Here is a 19018-nt window from a genome sequence, read left to right as displayed (position 1 = left end):
GTCATTACTCTAGGAAGTGGATCTGAGAAGATATTGCTATGGTTTCTGTCAGAGAGTGTTTGGCCTATGTTTTCCTCTAAGAGTTTCATAATATCTGGTCTTATGCTTAGGTCTTTAATCCATTTTGAGTTTATTTTTGTGTACGGTGTTAGGAAGTGTTCTAATTTCATTCTTTTCCATGTGGCTGTCCAGTTTTCCCAGCACCACTTATCAAACAGGCTGTCTTTTGTCCATTGTACATTCTTGCCTCATTTGTCATAAATGAGTTGACTGTAGGTACATGGTTTTAATTCTGGGTTTTCCATCTTGTTCCACTGATCTATATTTCTGTCTTTGTGCTAGTACCATATGGTTTTGATGACTGTAGCTTTGTAGTATAGTCTGAAGCCAGGGAGCCTGATTCCTCCAGCTCCATTTTTCTTTCTCAGGATGGCTTTGGCTATTCTTGGTCTTTTGTGCTTCCAAACAAACTTTAAAATATTTTGTTCGAGTTCTGTGAAAAATGTCCTTGGTAATTTGACAGGGATTGCACAGAATCTGTAGATTGCCTTGGGTAGTATAGCCATTTTGACAATATTGATTTTCTCAATCCAAGAGCATAGTATGTTTTTCCATCTGCTTGTGTCATCTTTGATTTCTTTCATCAGTGTCTTACAGTTTTCAGAGTACAGGTCTTTAGTCTCTTTAGGTAGGTTTATTCCTAAGTATTTTATTTTTTTGATGCAACAATAAATGGGATTGTTACCCTAATCCCATTTCTTTCTGATCTTTCATTGTTAGTATGTAGAAATGCAGTTGATTTCTGTGTGTTAGTTTTGTATCCTGTGACTCTGCCAAATTTATTGATGAGCTCTAACAATTTTGTGGTAGAGTCTTTAGGATTCTCTAGATATAGTATCAAATCATCTGCAAAAAGTGATAGTTTTACTTCTTCCTTTACAATTTGGATTCCTTTTCTTTTTTCTTTGTCTTTTTTTGTCCTTTTAGGGCTGCACAGTGGCACATGGAGGTTCCCAGGCTGTAGCTGCTGGGCTAGGCAGAGCCACAGCAATGCCAGATTTGAGCCATGTCTGTGACCTGCACCACAGCTCATGGCAATGCCAGATCCTTAACCCACTGAGTGAGGCCAGGGATCAAACCTGCAACCTCATGGTTCCTAGTCAGATTCGTTTCCACTGTGCCATGATGAACTCTGATTCCTTTTATTTCTTTATGCCCTTACTGGTAGGCCTTGTCATTTGTGGTATATTTCTTTCTAGTTGTGGCCTTTTCTTTCTTTTTTTTTTAATTATTCAAGTGAATTTATCACATCTGTAGTTGTATAATGATCATCACAATCCAATTTCACAGGATTTCCATCCCACAACCCAAGCACATCCCCCCCACCCCCAGCCTTTTATTTTCTGTCAAGCTTTTGATTTCTCCTTCAAATCTGAATGGGAGCCTTGCTGGGTAAAGTAATCTTGGTTGGAGGTTTTTTCCTTTCATCACATTAAGTATATCATACCACTCCCTTCTGGCCTGCAGAATTTCTGCTGAAAAAAATCTGCCGATAACCTTATCGGGGTTCCCTTGTATGTTATTTGTTTTTTTTTCCCCTAGGTGCTTTCAATATTTTCTCTTTGTCTTTAATTTTGGTGAGTTTGATTAACTTGTGTCTTGGGGTGTTCCTCCTTGGGTTTATTTTATGTGGTACTCATTGTGCTTCCTGAATTTGAGTGAGTGGTTCATTTCCCATGTTATGGAAATTTTCAGCTATTATCTCTCAGAATATTTTTTCTGTCCGTTTCTCTCTGTCTTCTCCTTCTGGCACCCCTATAATATGGATGTTGGTGCATTTAATGTTGTCCCAGAGTTCTCTTGGACTGTCTTTATTTCTTTTCAATCTTTTTTCTCTTTTCTGTGCCACATCAGTGATTTCCACTAGTCTGTCCTCCACCTCACTTATTCGTTCTTCTGCCTCCTATATTCTGCTTAGCTTGCTTCTAATGCATTTTTTATTTGTTATTGTATTTTGCATCTCTGCTTGCTTAAATTTTAAATCTTGTATTTCTTTGCTCAGTGTTTCCTGTAAATTATCCATCTTTGCTTCCAGTTTATTTCTAATGTCTTGCATCATCTTCAACATCATCAGTCTAAAGTCTTTTTCCTGGAGGCTTACAATCTCCAGATCACTTAGCTGTTTTTACGGAGTTTTTTCTTGTTCTCTTATCTGAGTTATAGTTCTCTGTCTTTTCATTTTTATAGGTTTTTGGTGTGGTCTCTTTTTTTGCAGACAATAGAGTTGTAGCCTTTCTTACTTCTGATGTCTGCCCCCCTTGTGTCTGGAATGATGACACTTTTGAAAGTCAACAGAAGCTCCCATTTCAGGCCTGAGTCTCCTTTGTAATTGAGGGAAAATGGCCAGCAAGATTTCAGCAAAAATTTTCACTCAGAAAAGCTTAAATCTATTAAATCATGTGTTCTCATTTTTTTCTGTTTTCTCTTGGATGTTTGGACTTAATTTCTGTGGGTTGGTTTCTGTATTCATGTTTTATATGCACACACATGTGGATGTGTATGTGTGTTGTTCGTGCATGTACATGCTGTGTCTTAAAGACAGATGATTCAAGAATGTGAGGAAGGAGACCTTTGGCAAAGGTTCAAAGAAGGAGATTGGGGTGGAGAATCATTATTGAGATAATTTATTCAGTATTTAAATGAACTATAAGAAAATTCATTAAATAAGATGCTATAATAAATTAGGTATAAGATTATATTAGACATGCCTGAATATGAGAAGTTTCCCTAATGTAGACTTTTACCCTGCAAGGTGTCTGCACATAAGAGTATGTGCCTGCACATGAAAGTATGAGAGACAGAAGGAGGGAGGGAAAGGAGGGAGAGAAAGAGAGAGAGAGAGAGAGAGGAAGAGAGAGGGAATGAATATGCATATCTTGGCAGGTGTTTCAGGACACATATTGTAGATACTCAATTCCACTAACTCCAGCAGATGAATATTTCAAATATGAGGGAATGGTGCATTGAGGCTCCCAGTATTTCCTGGTACTGTTCTTTTACTTGTAACTATTCTCCCAAAGTCCAAGCTCTATTTCTCTTGGTTTTAAAAAAATAATGAAAATGAATGAACAATTATAGAGATCTATTTGATCACTGAACGAAAAGATGTAGAAGTCAGTCATGTAGGAAGAAGAAAAACTGTTGGATGTAATTTTGATGCTACTGTCTTAGTTATAAAAATATATCTCATAAAAGCATATCAACCCAGCTTGCATTTGGAGAAATATCTGAGATAACTAAGATTAAAAAAGAAAAGAAACAAAAAGAACTGCTAGCATACTTTGAGCATGTGCAAAATAAACACAATTAAAATTATGTATATTTTAGGCACCAGTAGGCTCATTATTATATAATGTTTATTATTATAAAAACTAGGAAGAACCTAAATACCCCGAAAAGGGGGCTGGGTAAGTGAAAGAAAGTATATCCAAAGTGTGGAATATCTATATAGACACTAAAAGGTCTATGTAGATCTAGGTTTACTGGTGTGAAAGAATGTTTGGGTGAAAAAAACATTTACAGAACAGGAAGAAACCATTTTTTGAAAAGTACATATCCATTATATTGACCCATTAAGCATATATGTATATTATGTGTAAGAGTGAGCTGGAAATACATCCAAAATAACAATAGTGCTTATCTCTGTGTAGTGGGATAAGGTAGACTTTTTCTTTTTTCTTTGTATTGTCTCTATTTTCATATTTCATAGTAATCATGGATTATTTGTGTAATAAGTAAACTAGACATCAGTGTGCATGTGCGTGCATGCACACACACACACACACACACACACACACACACCCCTTCACTAGATACTCCCAAGAAACATAGCTCAAGGAAACTGTTGCTGTGGAATGACTACAGTTCTACCAGAAAATGTTAAGGTTCCTTCGAGAAAATAATGGGAAGCTGCAACAATGATATGAAAAACCAAAACAATGAAAATGAAAGCATACGACAGAACCGGATTACCAGTAGCTCTATATGTTCATTTCCCCCTTGTCTTTCTCTACCTCCTAATACCTATGACAAAGAATTATCTGCCCCCAAACATCAACAGTGCTGAGGGTGAGAAACCCTACTCTAGGTAAAGAGGATGTGGGTGATGGTTACAGCAGGGACGTGTATCTGGTATAGGAAGATGAGAAAGGCTTTCCAAACTGGAGTAGCAAACTAGACTTACTTATGAATAAAGGCTAACCAGGTAGGGGTATTTGTCATATATCACAAGCTGGGGTTGTGAATGGTCCTGTTTTATGCCTGGATCACATACGCTCTAATATTTTCATATTGAGAGATCTGTGGGAGTTCTACATTCATCACTGTGTAACTCGAATGATGGGCCAGTTGTGGTGACAAGACTTCAATAATAATCACAGTAGAAATGTACATACCCGCTCTCCCTTGGGGCCTCTCTCTCCAGGCTTACCCCTGGTGCCCTGAAAAACAAATGTCAGCACTAAACACCGCGTGCCAGGATTTCTCATCAATCTGCCTGATCAGGAATTCTGGCAGGTAATCTGGATGTCATTTTGCATTAGAACATTTATGTTCAATGGTATTTTCCATACCTGCACACCTGGTAATCCATCTTTGCCATTTATTCCCTAGAACAACAAAAAAGGGTCAATATTTCTAATTCTGTGTTAACAGACACAATTAAACACAAAAAAACCGGTAAAGTTTCAAGGACTTTATCATATTTCTACTAAGATTTTTGATGAGTCAGTGTGATGAAATAGGAAACAAAATCAACAGAATCAGCCCCAAGTTTAAAATCTGGCTCTGTCACTTACAAGTTCTGTTTACTTCAGGCAATTAACCTTAACAGCATCAGCTTCTTCACTTATAAAGTGAGGATAAAATAATGGTCTTAAAAATAAGGATCCATTAGATAACATTCTGAGAAATAAGGTTTCCCGTGGCACTGGGTAGTTGGTATATGACATTTATTGTTCCCTGCTAACAGTTTTTCTACCAAAGAGAGCCATTCTCCGTAAATGGTCTCTGTGGCTGCTTGGGAAATTTCATAACATGGTCAGAGCCAGACCCTAATACAAAATAAACTGTTAGCCAGAGAACGATTGTTATTTTTCCACTGGAAAATATGAAAGGACAATAAGAAATTTGTAACCACTTTTTTTTGACAGTATTACATAGTAAGCTTTTTATTAGTAAACTGGAAGTTTCCTGAACTTTACGAGGTGGTTCTGGAGGTGGTAATAAAGCCCAGTCCTGCTTTCAGATTTATAAAATCTGGGAGATGTAAGAAGGGAAAACACTTGGGGTCACAGCAAATACTGAGAGCCTAACAGCAGGTGTGTTTCTGAGATTTGATTTGAACAGGGAGATGAAGGTAAGGTAATGATTTCTTAGCCAGCGGGCAATTGCATGGCCTTGTTCCTCTGAAAAACCCAGGAAACTTTTATTGTGCTGGAATGGAGTCTTCAAGGATGGTCCTGCAGACAACTGTGTGTCCTCCCTGCTGTAAATCACACTAACACCTGTCTCAGCTGGGAACCAACCATAGTCTCTAGCCTCCCTACAACATCCCAGGAATTATCTAAAGCACTTTAAGACCGTGTTGCCTGAAATGTTGAGGTCAAAGGATTTAGGACATCCAGAAACACAAGCAAAAAAGATAAAGTTGATTAAGGAAAGAATATGGAAGAAACAACTATATCACTTGAATAAAAGAAGATAAATTTGGTGTAAAAATATAACGTGTTTTTGGTAACAACACAGGAAAATAAACAAGTTACAGGTTTTTGTTTTTGTTTTGTCTCTTGTAGCTTATCAGGGAGTATCATGAGTGTTTCCTTGTCTTGATGAAGGTATTACTAACTTGCTCTCTGTGGGAGGGTCCTGCCTTTAGAAATTTTCTCCCCTTCATCTCTCCCCTGCATCTTACTTATCTGGAAGAACCCTATTTTTCTTTCTAACCCAGAAAGCATAATCAGATTTCTGTCCACTGCACTTGTGCATCTGAGCTGCCGAGCGTGGTTAAAGAGGAACGGCTACCCTTGCTCACGTGTTCCAACTGGCATGTGCTGCAGCAGCTCGCAAGCAGCCCTCTTCTGAATCACCAGGCCATCCCTCTGATCTGACCCCTTCTTTTCAAAAGTACTTTCACATATTTCCCTGTCTCATGAAACTCCAGCATCGCCACCCCACTCCTCATGGTCAACTGATAACTTTAGTTCTTCCACTGTGAAAATAACAGGAGAGGACCTGCTCACCTTCCCTCCACCAGATTTGCCCACCTGCACCTGTATACCTGTGTACACGGACTTCTGCCTCCCTCCCTCCTGTTAAGGATGTTCTATTCTGTTCTTTGTTAAGACCAATGTCCACGTGTGAGTAAAATATCATTCTTCTCTCTTTACTCCAAATCTACTCTCTTATATTTTCAAAATGTTCCCTCTCAAAGGGGTCATTCTTATCAAGATACTACCACGCTGTAATCTCTGCCCCCACTGATGTCTAAATTTCCAAACCCAGGCAAGAACTGTCAACTCCCTGGTTACCTATCTGTATGTTCTTCTCTCCTTTCTCTTAAAACACTTAGCTCCCTCGACATCCAGAAAACCTCCTTCTTCTGGCTTTCTTCATATCTCACTGGCAGCTTCTCAGTCTTTTTCTCTCCTAATGGTTCTGTTCTCTTCCCAACTTACAGTGGTTCCACTTCGTCAAGGCCCAGGTTGAAATACTCAAATCAGTTTCTTCAGCCTTGGCCTCTCTGTTAATCCCAACTATGTCACCCACTGCTTACTTGACTTTTCCCCTTGGATAGCTATTAGTGCTTTAAGATGAATGTCTGAAAACAGAGGACTTTTGGTTTTTCCTCCCAAACCCACCCATCTCTCCAAACACATCTCCCTGACATGGTTGCTCAGATCCCAGTCCATGGCTTTGACATGTCTCTCCCTCCCACCCTACACATGGTCCATCAGTGAGTCTTGTTGGCTCTCCTTTCAGTGCATATCCTAAATTCCCTCCTCCTCACGTGTCTCTGTTTATACCACCAGTATTTCTCATGGGGGATTGTGGCATGGCTTCCTCAAGGTTCTGTCTGCTTCTACCCTGCTCTCCACGCAGCATGGTGGTCCTTTAACATGCAGAGCAATCACTTCCCTTCTCCACTACACATGCTCCAATTGCCCTGCATCATCCTTCAGATTGCCCAAGCTTCCTTCCTGGCTTAGAAGTAGCCTGGCCACTGCCTACTCCTACCTCCATATCTTTCCCACTCTCCTTTACTATAGCTCAGTCTTGACTTTGGGCCTTCTGCTTTTTCCTCAGCACCCTAGGCTCTACTAACCATTCTTTTTTCTTGAAACAATGTCCTCCGTGACCCCTGACCTCCCCTTTCCACGGCTTGAGCCCTCCTGTCACGAAGGTTTTGCCTTTTCTGTGTCATGAGACATGTTTCTGCAATATTTTCTTAGCCTCTTTGCTGAAAACTCTATCTTGTCCTGCCTTACTTTATCCCATATTCCTGCTTGAAAAACAGTTGCAATTCTGGTAAATGATTTAAACTTAAGAACAAAGACCTAAAGGCATAAGTTATTCACAGGATCAGCTGAATGAAGACATAATGCATTGGTCTAGGCAGGCCGGACCTGTGCAGATTGGCACGTTTGCACAGCATGATATGTCCTCTTAAGAATAAGAGAAAGAGGAACCTCATGGCCCCAGGTGGTTTATGAGCGGTTGTTAGCAGAATATGCATTAGCAAAGAGAACCAAGATACAAACCTAGGCACCTGTTTTTGAGGAAGCACAGTGATGATTCTCTGGAATGCTATGCATAGATAGCTAACCCAAGCTTCCTCAAATGCTAATGATTGTTAAATGCCTAAAGGTCAGAGTAAAAGCTTAACCATCTACCAGCTATGTGACTTTTAAAATAATAAAAGAACTTATAAAATAATAATAATAAATAAAATCTATATCCTGCACCTATAACCCCCTCCTTACTTGACGTAATCCTAAAGAGCACAATAAAAGCAGTGTGGTTTCTTGAGGCAGCGCTCTTGGTCCCTGAGACCTTGAGTCCCCTGGTTCCCACCTTTAATTAAGATAAATGTCTCTGTGTCTTGTTTTACGTTAACTTTTTTCCTTAAGTTTCACAGTACCCATTCTTCAGCCCTCACCTGCTGAGCTGGTCTTGGCATTTCTGACTGCCCAGCTACTCTAGGGCTTCGCTCTGCTTAGATCATCTTCTACCTGAAATCATGTGGGTATTCATTTGTTTGTTATCTATGTCCCTACACTAGGATGGAAATTTGATGAGTTGCAAGCATCCAGATCAGTGCCTGGCATGTAGTAGGTACTCAAGAAATATTCGTTGGAGGAATACATTGCTTTTTGCATAATTCCCTGGGAACCTAATGACAAGCATTTATGAGTGGCTTACAGGTATTGGGACTGGGAAGTTGGTAAAAGGGAGGGAAAGGAAAGCAGGGAATGAAACTAATATTAATGGAGTGTCTCCCATGGTATGCATTGGGCATTTTACCACATGTCACATTATTTATGTGACTCACAAAACCTTTGAGCCATGACTCAGACCCAAATCTTCCAGGCTCTAAATTGCAAATGCTTCCCATGTTGCCTTCTCTAGGGAGATGGTAGCCAAGAACTGCCACTGCCCCTGAGGTTTCCCAGCTACTGAGTAGCCACCTGAACTCTGTGCTACTTGCTACTCTTAAGCCGCCTTCTCCTAACAGCATGACCAATACCCCATGGAGCAGGACCAAGCCAAGAGAGCAGGGGGTACAATAAAGAGTACAGCTGAGAGAGGGGTCTGTTGATTCCTCTTTATATCCCCTCCCTTGGGCCCAGCACATCCTTAGCACACAGCAGGGGTAAGCTGAATCTGTGTTGAACTGAACTGAGTTAGTAGGAATGACTGCTTCAATGTCGTGTCAATACTGTATATCAGTAGCCAAGAGCTCTTTTAGGACATGAGGGGATGATATATTTGGCAGCAGGGATTTATGAAAGGCCCATAGATAAAGGAGGGAATCTGAGACGACAGCTTCTTTCCACTTTAGCTTAACACACAGGTGTTACATCTTTGAATCTTCATATTTCAGGATATGACAGGCCATTTCATTTTTTAACTCTGCCGAGGACATCAGACCTGAGAAATAATGAGTCTAATTTCCTGACACTTAAGACAAAAGACCTTGGAGTTCTCCCCTTATGGCTCAGCGGTAATGAACCCAACTAGCATCCATGAGGACTTGGGTTCGATTCCTGGCCTCGCTCAGTGGGTTAAGGGTCCAGTGTTGCCATGAGCTGTGGTGTAGGTTGCAGATGTGGCTTGGATCCCACATTGCTGTGAGGTGCGGCATAGGCCAGCAGCTGTGGCTCCGATTTGACCCCTAGCCTGGGAACTTCCATAAGCCATGGGTGTGGCCCTAAAAAGCCAAAAACAAAACAAAACAACCCCCCCCCCAAAAAAAAACCCTCACCATTCCCTCATTGGTTTAAGACCCAGAGATATTCAGAGGGGGTTGGGCAGTCAGTGAGAACCACACTCCACAAAGATATTTGCAGAATCTGCTCCTACTTCCTTGGAAACTAATTCAAGTTTCAGACTTTCTGAGGAGATAGGCAGAGAGACAATGCCTAGAACATTTCTTAAACTGGCAATTTTTAACCAATTAAAAGGACTTACAGGCTTTCCGGAAGGTCCTTCTGGTCCAGGGAAACCTACATCTCCAACAGGTCCTCTCTCCCCCTGTAGATGTGTTCACAGACATCAGTTGCCAAGAAAAATTTTAAAACTGCATGTAGTACAATACAAGTACAACTGTTAGGGAAGGAACTGGTCACTCACCGGTTCTCCTGGAATTCCTGGAGGCCCTGGGACTCCAGGTTTCCCCTGGGAAAGCAAATCAAAGAGAAATGTTAGGAGCCAAATTACTGAATAATGCCAGGTGCTCCCCTTTCCTGTCTGTGAGGTTAACATGCTGCAGGTGTGGCTCTACAGGATGTGGGATCCCTACCGGACAGAGTCTGGGGGACCATATTCCACTCTGTGGGCTCTATGGTACAGACTAGAGTGCAGGCTCTCAATGCACAATGGGTGTGTGGCAGGGCAGGGATGACAGAATTTTGAAAAATTTAGACTAATATATCCTCGCTCCTGAAAATCCCTACTGTGCCTATTTGGCAGCACTTCTTTACTTTAGGGGGAAGAAGGGCATGGATAATCATACAAGTCTTTCCTAGACTTTGGGCTTCTCAAGAAGGTTTTTACATTCATAGAAAAATAGCCTGAAAAGAAGTACGTTTGATTTGAAAAGCCATTTTGTTGAAAAGGAGAGGACAAGGTTGGTTTGATCCAGCACAGCATGGCCTGGAGGACTGATAACAGAGAAACCATGGGCTAGAGAGACCACAGGGAGGGATGAGAGAGGAAGAAGTTCCAGCAGAGACGGGAAGTGGGCACATGTCCAAGTGTCCAGACCAGGCTAAGGATGCTGCCTTTGAGAAGGAGCTACCTCCTGCCCTTGAGCCTCATGTGGTTGGGGATGGAGGTATAGGGCTAAGACCACAGAAATCCCAGTAGCTTGTCAGGGAATGAAGAGGGAGGGCCTTTTCCCTCACTTAAGGTAGCAGACCCTCTCACAGATAAGCTATCACTAAGTGATGAAGGGCAGACACAAGGCTTGCGATGGCTTCCCTACTCCCCACAGCCCCTGAGCAGCAGGAGCTCCTGAGATCCTGTGGACCTAAGTTGGGGGATATGTTAGAGCTGAGAAAGCCAGTGTCCCAAAGTGTTCTGGCATGGACTCAGGGCTGCAGGGTGCTTGGGAGATCTAGATGAAGGGACCAGACAGGTTGAAGCAGGCCGTAGCCTTACCAAAAGCTGGGCAGTGCCAATGGGGACCTCAGAGGACCTGGGAAAAGCATGCTACCACGGGTACCCACATGCTATTCTGGGAGGGAGGGGAGGAAGAGACTTGGAGAAGGCCCTGGATGGGCCTGCAGATACTAGGAAAGGATAGACAGGTCTGTTCTGGGAAGAGTAGGACTGGTCCCTTGGTTCTCAGCAGAAGCCTGTGGTGTGCTAAGTAGATACATACATATCTGCTTCAACCAGAATCATTACATTATTATTATTTTTTTTAATTTGATGGCCACACCCATGACACCCAAGACATGGCATTCCTGGGCCAGAGATTGAGTCTAAGCCACAACTGTGACCTATGCCACACCTATGGCAATGCCAGATCCTTTAATCCATTGTGCCTGGCTGGGTATCGAATCTGAACCTCCACAGAGCCCTGAGTTGCTGCAGTCAGATTCTTAACCCATTGCACCACAATGGGAACTCCCTTAAAATTTTGTTATTGGGGTTAAAATATACATAACAAAAAATCTACCATTTTGACTATTTTCAAATGTACAATTCAGTGGTATCAGATACATTCATACTATCGTGTAACTCTAGAATCTTAAAAATTTCACTTTCTGAGCCATAGTGAGATCCAGTTATTTAAAAAGATGCATTTTTACATACCAAATTGTATATTTTCAGTAAGCAAAATACCCTATTTCTACAATTGCCAGTTAATCTTCTTAATTTTGAGATACGAAAACTGTGTTTTTAGGTAAATGTATTAGATCTTAGAGATCCAAACATGTGGCAGGCTAGCTTCTTATTTCGATCATGCTGCATCCTTCAAAAATATCCTTGGAATTCTTCCTTTGGATTATCTTTTGAGCCTGTCATTTATCTTTTAAATACTTTGAATGGTTGCCAGTATTTTCTTCTTTGAAGGTAGACAATTTAGAGTAACAGCTGAAAGTAACTTCTAGTCACACCTGGGTTAATATAGTGGGGCATGAAGCTTCTTTATATCACATGGAAACAAAAGCAGGGTGTATCTATAGGGGAGGCAGCTTGCAAAGGGACTCAGGACAATTCTAGAAACAGGGTTGCAGATCTGTTACTAGGGATGGTAGTGAATGGGGGAGGAGAGGAGGAATGGCATTAAGAATGAGTCAGTTTTTAAGAAGGATGCTTTCCTGAATAAAAAATTGCACAGCGCTTGCTAGAGAAAATATATTCATGTTACTTTTACAATCATACTATGTTTAACTTCATTTAAAACAGCTAATTAAAGGGATGTTATCCTCTGTACAGGATGATTTTCTACAGTGTGCGGATGGGTTTTTATTTTTTGTTGTCAGATTTAGCAACTAAACAGAGTGAAGTAGAGTGATGACCCTCCTTTGGAGGGGTGGGGGTGGTGGTGGGTGTAGAGGTCAGTGAGTGATGGTGGGTGGCAATGGTAGGGCCCTTGCCTTTCTCACGTTCCTATGATCCAAGCACCTGGTTTCCACTGACTTTCCTGCCTTGGTCCACCTAGCAGGGGCACTTCACGAGGATAAATGGGCTCTTATTCATAAAGCCTGACCACAAAATTTTAATTAGAGCATCATGAATGAAGATCAGAATGATCCCTAGGGCTCAGAGAAATGATTTTAACCTTTCCTGGAGCACTTCCTATTCATTTGAAAAGACCTTGATGAGATTAAAACATTTGACGCCAGAGAGCAACAAAAATGATTGAGAGGCTTGAAGGGCTAGTTTACGAGGAAACATTAGCAGCAATAAAGCTCTGCTAATAACACCAGCTGAGGGAAAATTCAGGCAGATTGCAGCTTAAAATGAAGAACCTGAAGCACATGCCCGAGGATGAGAACTCTGCCTTTTGAGGATCAAGGAACCTCGAAAATAGGACAAGACTAGGGAATTCAAACAAGCTTCTCAGAGCTGTGTATTGTTTCAAGTAACTTGGCTTCACCTCCCTGCAGGAAAGTGAGCTGGGAAGGAAAAAAAAAAAAGAAAAGAAAAAATAAAGAAAGGCACATTCTTGAGGTGGGAGACAGATGGAAAGACGGTTTTGTTTTTTTTAAACTGGAGGCTTTAGGAGTCACTCTGTGCTCCCAGCCCTTCTGATGGTAGAACAACGTGAGAGAAAATGGACTCACCAACATTCCGGCTACTCCTGGGGGACCTGCTGGGCCGCGATCTCCCTGGAAAAAATTTACTTCTTATAATGACATCTATAAAATCTCCACCAATAAAATTCATGCTCAAATAATAATTTGGATTTGGTAAAGCTTTTCTTTGGAATTTGTAAGAATTATCAATACAAGCTGGTGTGAAGCTATAGCCCAGATAGGAAAGAGCAAAATGAGAACTGCAGCCAGTAAAACCTACTCAAGCTTTCTCACTTTTTTTTTCATAAAACCAAATAATAATCTTAATGAAAATGAACATTCATGTTATCATTTCTGTGACCTATTAAGTAGAACCTCACACAGACTTACAGGTGAAAAGAATCAGTGTTTTTATTCTCCATCTTCAAAAGTAATTCATTACCAATTCTTCAAAGAATAAGCACATTGAATGTCATCTAAAAAGCTTTTGCTATACTTAACTCATTGGATGTAGGGTTAGAATAAATGTGTTTAGAACTAGAGATTTTGTAGTTTCTTTTCAATTAGGCCAATAAGAAGATCCCTGGAACTGCTCTGAACAGTGGAGGGACTCAACTCTTTTCCCAAAGGTAATGTGGTATTTTAGATAAAGCTGACAAGGCTAAAAATACTTATGATTATATATGGGGTAATAAAATGGCAATTTTTGTTGAGCAAAACCTACATTAAAAAACTTCTTAAGTTCGCTCAGGGACATAAAAGAAGACTTGATTAAATGGAGAGAGATGTTTTGTTCTTGGAGGGCAAGACAGTGTTGTAAAGGTGTCATTGCCACCCAAATTAATTTATAAATTTAATGCAATTTTTACAAATTGCAGCTTGATCAAATGATATTAAAGTTCACTTGGGATAATAAATATATTTGAGGGTAAGAGAAAAAGTTAAAAGAAGAATAGCAAGAGATTAGCAATACCATATTTCAATATACAATAAAGCTATAATAATTGAAATAATGGAATACTGGCCTAAGACTAAACAGTATATCAGTGCAATATAATAGAAACCCCAGAAACAGACCAATAATTACAATAGGATTTTAGTAAAGAAAGAGCTGTATTATTCAACAAATAGTCCTAATAACTGAATAATTTCTTTGAAAACAGTTGGATTCCTCTCTTTTCATTATACTCCATATAAGTTCTATGTAGATTATATAAAAATAATGTGAATTAATAAGAACTAGAAGAAAATACAAGTCAGATGATCTGATTTTGTTTAAGAACGAGAAGGAAAGTCATTTAGTGCATAAATGCAAAACAAGAAATCATAAAGGAAAATAGTTTCAGATTTGCCTACACAAAGGTTATTATTTACATATATAGTAAGAATAAACATAAAAATGAAAGAGAAGGACCAATTAGGATAAAGTCTTCATCATATAATATAGAAGTAGAATCTTTACTAAATAAACCATAGCTATAGTACAAAAAACAAGTGAACAAACAATTAGTAGAAAAATGGGTGAAGGATGTAAACAGGTAATCCTTGTCAGTCGTGCTCTGCTCTTTTTAAATTACAGGATTTTTATGCTTAAAAGGAATATACAGGACCTTTTCATTCAATGGAAACATTTGCATATCGAATAAAGATTAATGTTAAAAGGGCTCTCCCTGATAAGATGGTCCTTCCAACAATCGGGTCTCACAGTTCTTTGAATCACTCTCATCTAATGATTTGGCCGCTTATTTCCATAGTTATATCTAAGACCTTGTCAATAACAATACCTACATCTCCTCCATAACCTCCATATCCTGCATTTTAACCTTGGACCACCATCTTCCATCACTCTAAACCACTCCCTTGAGTACCTCAAACCCCCAAAACTTTTGATGTCCCCAAGATCTTTAATCCATCCACTGTACAAATTTTTCATTGTCCCTCATCCCCTAGATAGCCCTTTCTCCTTACTTATCTAGTTTAAATGCCTTGATCACTTTGTTATAATCACCCCATTGTATATCCTGTTGGCTTATTTTCCCCATTCTTGCTTCTAATACTCATTTGTCAAAACCTGGACCTTGTTTAAACCCAACTTCCTTCCTGTTCTGTGCCTTTATCTGAGTGTCTGCACATGGCTGCTGAAACATACATAATCTCACCAACAGGTCTGACTTCAGTTCATGACCATGAACCTCAAGTGGATTCTGCTGAGTCATCACACTCTGGTCCCTCGACTCTCCCTCTCTCTTAGAAGACCATCTCCTTACATTTCCAACCTCTTCTCCCTACCTCACTCTCAGTGATGACCTTGATTCCTATACCTCTGAGAAAAGTGACGCAATCAGAAAAGAACTTCTGTATGCTCCAACCAATTTAAGTTCCCACATACCTCTATACTGTTTTCCCACCCATTACCATAGATGAATTATCCAGGCTTCTCTCTGAAGTCAGACCTTGCACTTATGCATGAGATTCTCTTCCCTCTTAGCTATTTACAGATGTCATTCCAACAATTCTCCCTTCTCCTTCTATCTCATCATCTGCCTTCCTCTTTCTACCAGATCATTCCTCCAGCACAGAAACATTCTGGTGCTTCTGTTATGGTCTTTTTTTTTTTTTTTTGTCTTTTGGCCTTTTCTAGTGCCGCACCTGCGGCATGTGGAGAGTCCCAGGCTAGTGGTCTAATTGCAGCTGTAGCTGCTGGCCTATGCCGCAGCCACAGCAATGCGGGATCCGAGCCTTGTCTGCGACCTACATCACAGCTCACAGCAACGCCGGATCCTTAACCCACCGAGCAAGGCCAGGGATCGAACCCACAACCTCATGGTTCCTAGTCGGATTCGTTAACCACTGAGCCATGATGGGAACTCCTCTATGGTCTTAAAATCCATGCTATCAAACTTTGCCCTCCTTCCTCCAGTAGCTGCTGGCCTATTTCTTTGCTTTTCTTTGCAGTAGAACTCCTTGGACATTGTTTATACATTATTTGCTCTCTCTAAGTCTTTTTTTTCTTATTCTCTCTTAATCCCATTCAAGTCCAGCAGTTTCTGCTACCAACATGATGAAACAGCAGTAATTCCTCTGCTGATACTCACCCTCTACATCACTGAATCCAAAGGTCAATCCTTGACCCTCCTACTTGACATTTCTTCCCAACCTCTTCTCTTTTTTGGCAGGATGTGGAAGTTCCCAGGCCAGGGATTGAACCCAGCACAGCAGTGACCTGAGATGCTGTAGTTACAACATTGGATCCTTAACCTGCTGCACCATAAGAACTCTTCTTCCCAATCTCTTAAGGTCGGAGGGCCTGAGGGATCAGTCCTTGATCCTCTTCTCTTTTTTAAAAAAATCTACTGTCATTCTCTTGGTGATCTTACCCAGCCTCCTGACTTTAAGATAGCATCTATATGCTTGCAAAAACCAAATTTATATCTCCAGTTAGACTTCTTTTTCAAATTCCATCCTTTTAGATCATACTGCCTACTCAGTACTTCCACTCTGCTCTCTAATAGACACTTCCATACTTGGTCCAATGTCCAAAATTATACTCCTGATCATCTTCATCCTATCCTCTCTACACAGGCTCTGCCTATACCTTTCCTCATTTCTGTTGCTGATGTCCCATTATTTTAACTAGTTGCTCAGGTTAAAAACCTTGGAGCCATCCTTGACTCTTCTCTCACCCCCACATGCCGTCTATCAGAAAGTCCTGCTGCCCAGACCTTCACAACACTTTCAGCCCAGAATCTAGCCCCTCCTCATGACCTCCACCACTTCTGCTCTTATCTGAGCTGACATCACTCCTCTGAGTCTCTTCTCTGCTCCCATCTTTACCCTCAAGCTTCAGGCCCTGTCACTCTTCTACTCAACAACCACCGCTGGCTCTGTGTTTCACTCAGAATAAAGAAGAAATCCTCAAAATGGCTGATAAGCCTTTTATGAGTGTTTCTCAAACCACTTGTGATGAAGGAGCAGTCACCTCATTTATTTTCTAATGGATCATGAACCAAAGTGAGTCTGCTGGTCACATGTTTGTATATAACAGCAATGTCAAAAGTCCAATCTCTAGATAAGCTGTTAAATGCTTACTCTCCATCTCTGTATTTACCCTGCCCCAGAAACCATAACAAAGAGTTTGCAGACTGACACTGGTCCTCTACTGGCTACTGAGTAGCACTGCTCTGTATGACCCCACCCCACTGCTCTGACCTCTTCCCTTACCATACTCCCCTCATTCACTTCCTGGATCTCCTTGGATGTACCAGGAATGCTCTGTCTCAGGGTACTTAGACCTGCTATTTCTTCTTCTTCTATTTTATTTTTTAGTTGTATATATTGATGTACAACTTGATGATTTGATACATGTATACACTGTGAAATGATCACCACAATCAAGCTAATTCACATCCCCATCACCTCACAGAGGTCACCATTTGTGTGTTGGGAGCACACTTAGCAAATTTCCAGTGTACAGGATAGTATTGTTGCCTATCATCACCATACTCTACATTAAATCTCCAGAACTAATTCATCGTGACTGGAACATTCTTCCTTCTGGCTTGAGAGGATGTGGCTAACTATCCTCCACCTCTTCCAAGTCTTTGCTCAGATCCTTCTTTCTTAGACCACCCGATTCAAAACCACACCCTCCCCTTCAGCACTCCAGATGTTTTAAACTGCTCTTTTTCTTTCTTACCAACAATATTATTTAGTTATTTGTGTTCATTCTTTTAGTTTTTGTACCTTCTTGTTACAACATAATTTCCACAAGGACAGAGATTTTTGTCTATATTGTTCCCTTATATATCTGCAAACCTAAAACTGTTCCTGATCCAAGAGTAGATGCTCAATAAACATTTTCCAACATTGAATCAGTGAATACATTTTTAACCCTGTTCTTACCTTTATACCTGGAAATCCTTCAAGTCCTGGCAGTCCCATTGCACCAGGTTCTCCCTGTTAAATATGAATGTAAGAACATAGAAGCAATGATCAAAAGGCTTTTTAAGCATTGATTTCAAAAGTAAAGATAATTTTGTCTAAAAAATTCTCCCTCAAACATTGACTGGTAATTTAGCAAGTAAATAGTACGCTCTATTTTCAAACATCTGTATTCTTGCCTTTGGAATTTGAAAACAGTTTGAGAAGAAAGCTGGTCCTTGGAGAAGTATGACAATTGTCTAATTAACTGCTTTTATTCTGATTAAGAATTTACTCTGAATGAATCCCTCTAGTCAGTGATAATTCCAATTTCAATAAGAATTAGAAAGAAAGGCAGGACTTTAATAAAGTTTGCCGATTTGTGAGGTACCTAAGGCTTCTAGATTATCAGAATATAGGACTAAAGTCTTTAAGAGTAGGTGAAGATGGAGTTCTCAAAGCAAAGTTTATCATCCCTCAATAGTCTCTGTAGCTGGATATGAATTGTGGGTGCTCCAGAGGATGACTCAGAAGCAACGTCTCTAGTGAGTCAAAAAGTTATTGCTCAAGGAGTTCCCGTGGTGGATCAGTGGTTAACGAATCCGACTAGGAACCATGAGGTTGCGGGTTCGATCCCTGGCCTTGCTCAGTGGATTAAGGATCCAGCATTGCCATAAGCTGTGGTGTAGGTTGCAGACATGGCTCGGATCCCGTGTTGCTGTGGCTCTGGTGTAAGCCAGTGGCTACAGCTCCGATTAGACCCCTAGCCTGGGAACCTCCATATGCCATGGGAGCGGCCCTAGAAATGGCAAAAAAAAAAAAAAAAAAAAAAGTTATTGCTCAAGCTAATGTGTCACTGAGAGGAGATAGGTAATCATTTCTGTTTTTTTAAAAAAACACTTTTACATATGCTGCTCTATGGTCCCAGCTGAGAGGAGTCCATAGGTCCTCAAGGAACATATTTAGAAAGGTTAGGGTGGAGGATGCTGCCAACTTTGAACAAAAAACATTAGGGCTTTTAATTTAAGACAGAGAAAATGGTAGTTGTTAGATATTTATTTGCTAATGAA

General features: G+C 40.5%; 1 protein-coding gene across 4 annotated transcripts in view; it reads right to left on the bottom strand.

Moving 5' to 3' along the window:
- The window catches only part of COL19A1 (collagen type XIX alpha 1 chain), a 345293-nt gene that overhangs the window by 26098 nt on the left and 300177 nt on the right, over nt 1-19018 (bottom strand). For all 4 annotated transcript variants that reach the window (XM_047760063.1, XM_047760070.1, XM_047760080.1 and 1 more), the window contains 6 exons: nt 17931-17984; nt 13077-13121; nt 9910-9954; nt 9748-9810; nt 4632-4667; nt 4455-4499 (listed from right to left, as the gene is read on the bottom strand). In XM_047760063.1, the coding sequence (XP_047616019.1) occupies nt 4455-4499; nt 4632-4667; nt 9748-9810; nt 9910-9954; nt 13077-13121; nt 17931-17984 (288 nt within the window). The remainder of the gene's footprint in view (nt 1-4454; nt 4500-4631; nt 4668-9747; nt 9811-9909; nt 9955-13076; nt 13122-17930; nt 17985-19018) is intronic.

The sequence above is a fragment of the Phacochoerus africanus genome, chromosome 2, assembly GCF_016906955.1.
Source record: "Phacochoerus africanus isolate WHEZ1 chromosome 2, ROS_Pafr_v1, whole genome shotgun sequence".
NCBI classification, from domain to species: Eukaryota; Metazoa; Chordata; class Mammalia; order Artiodactyla; family Suidae; genus Phacochoerus; species Phacochoerus africanus.
This window is presented reverse-complemented; position numbering and strand designations above follow the sequence as displayed.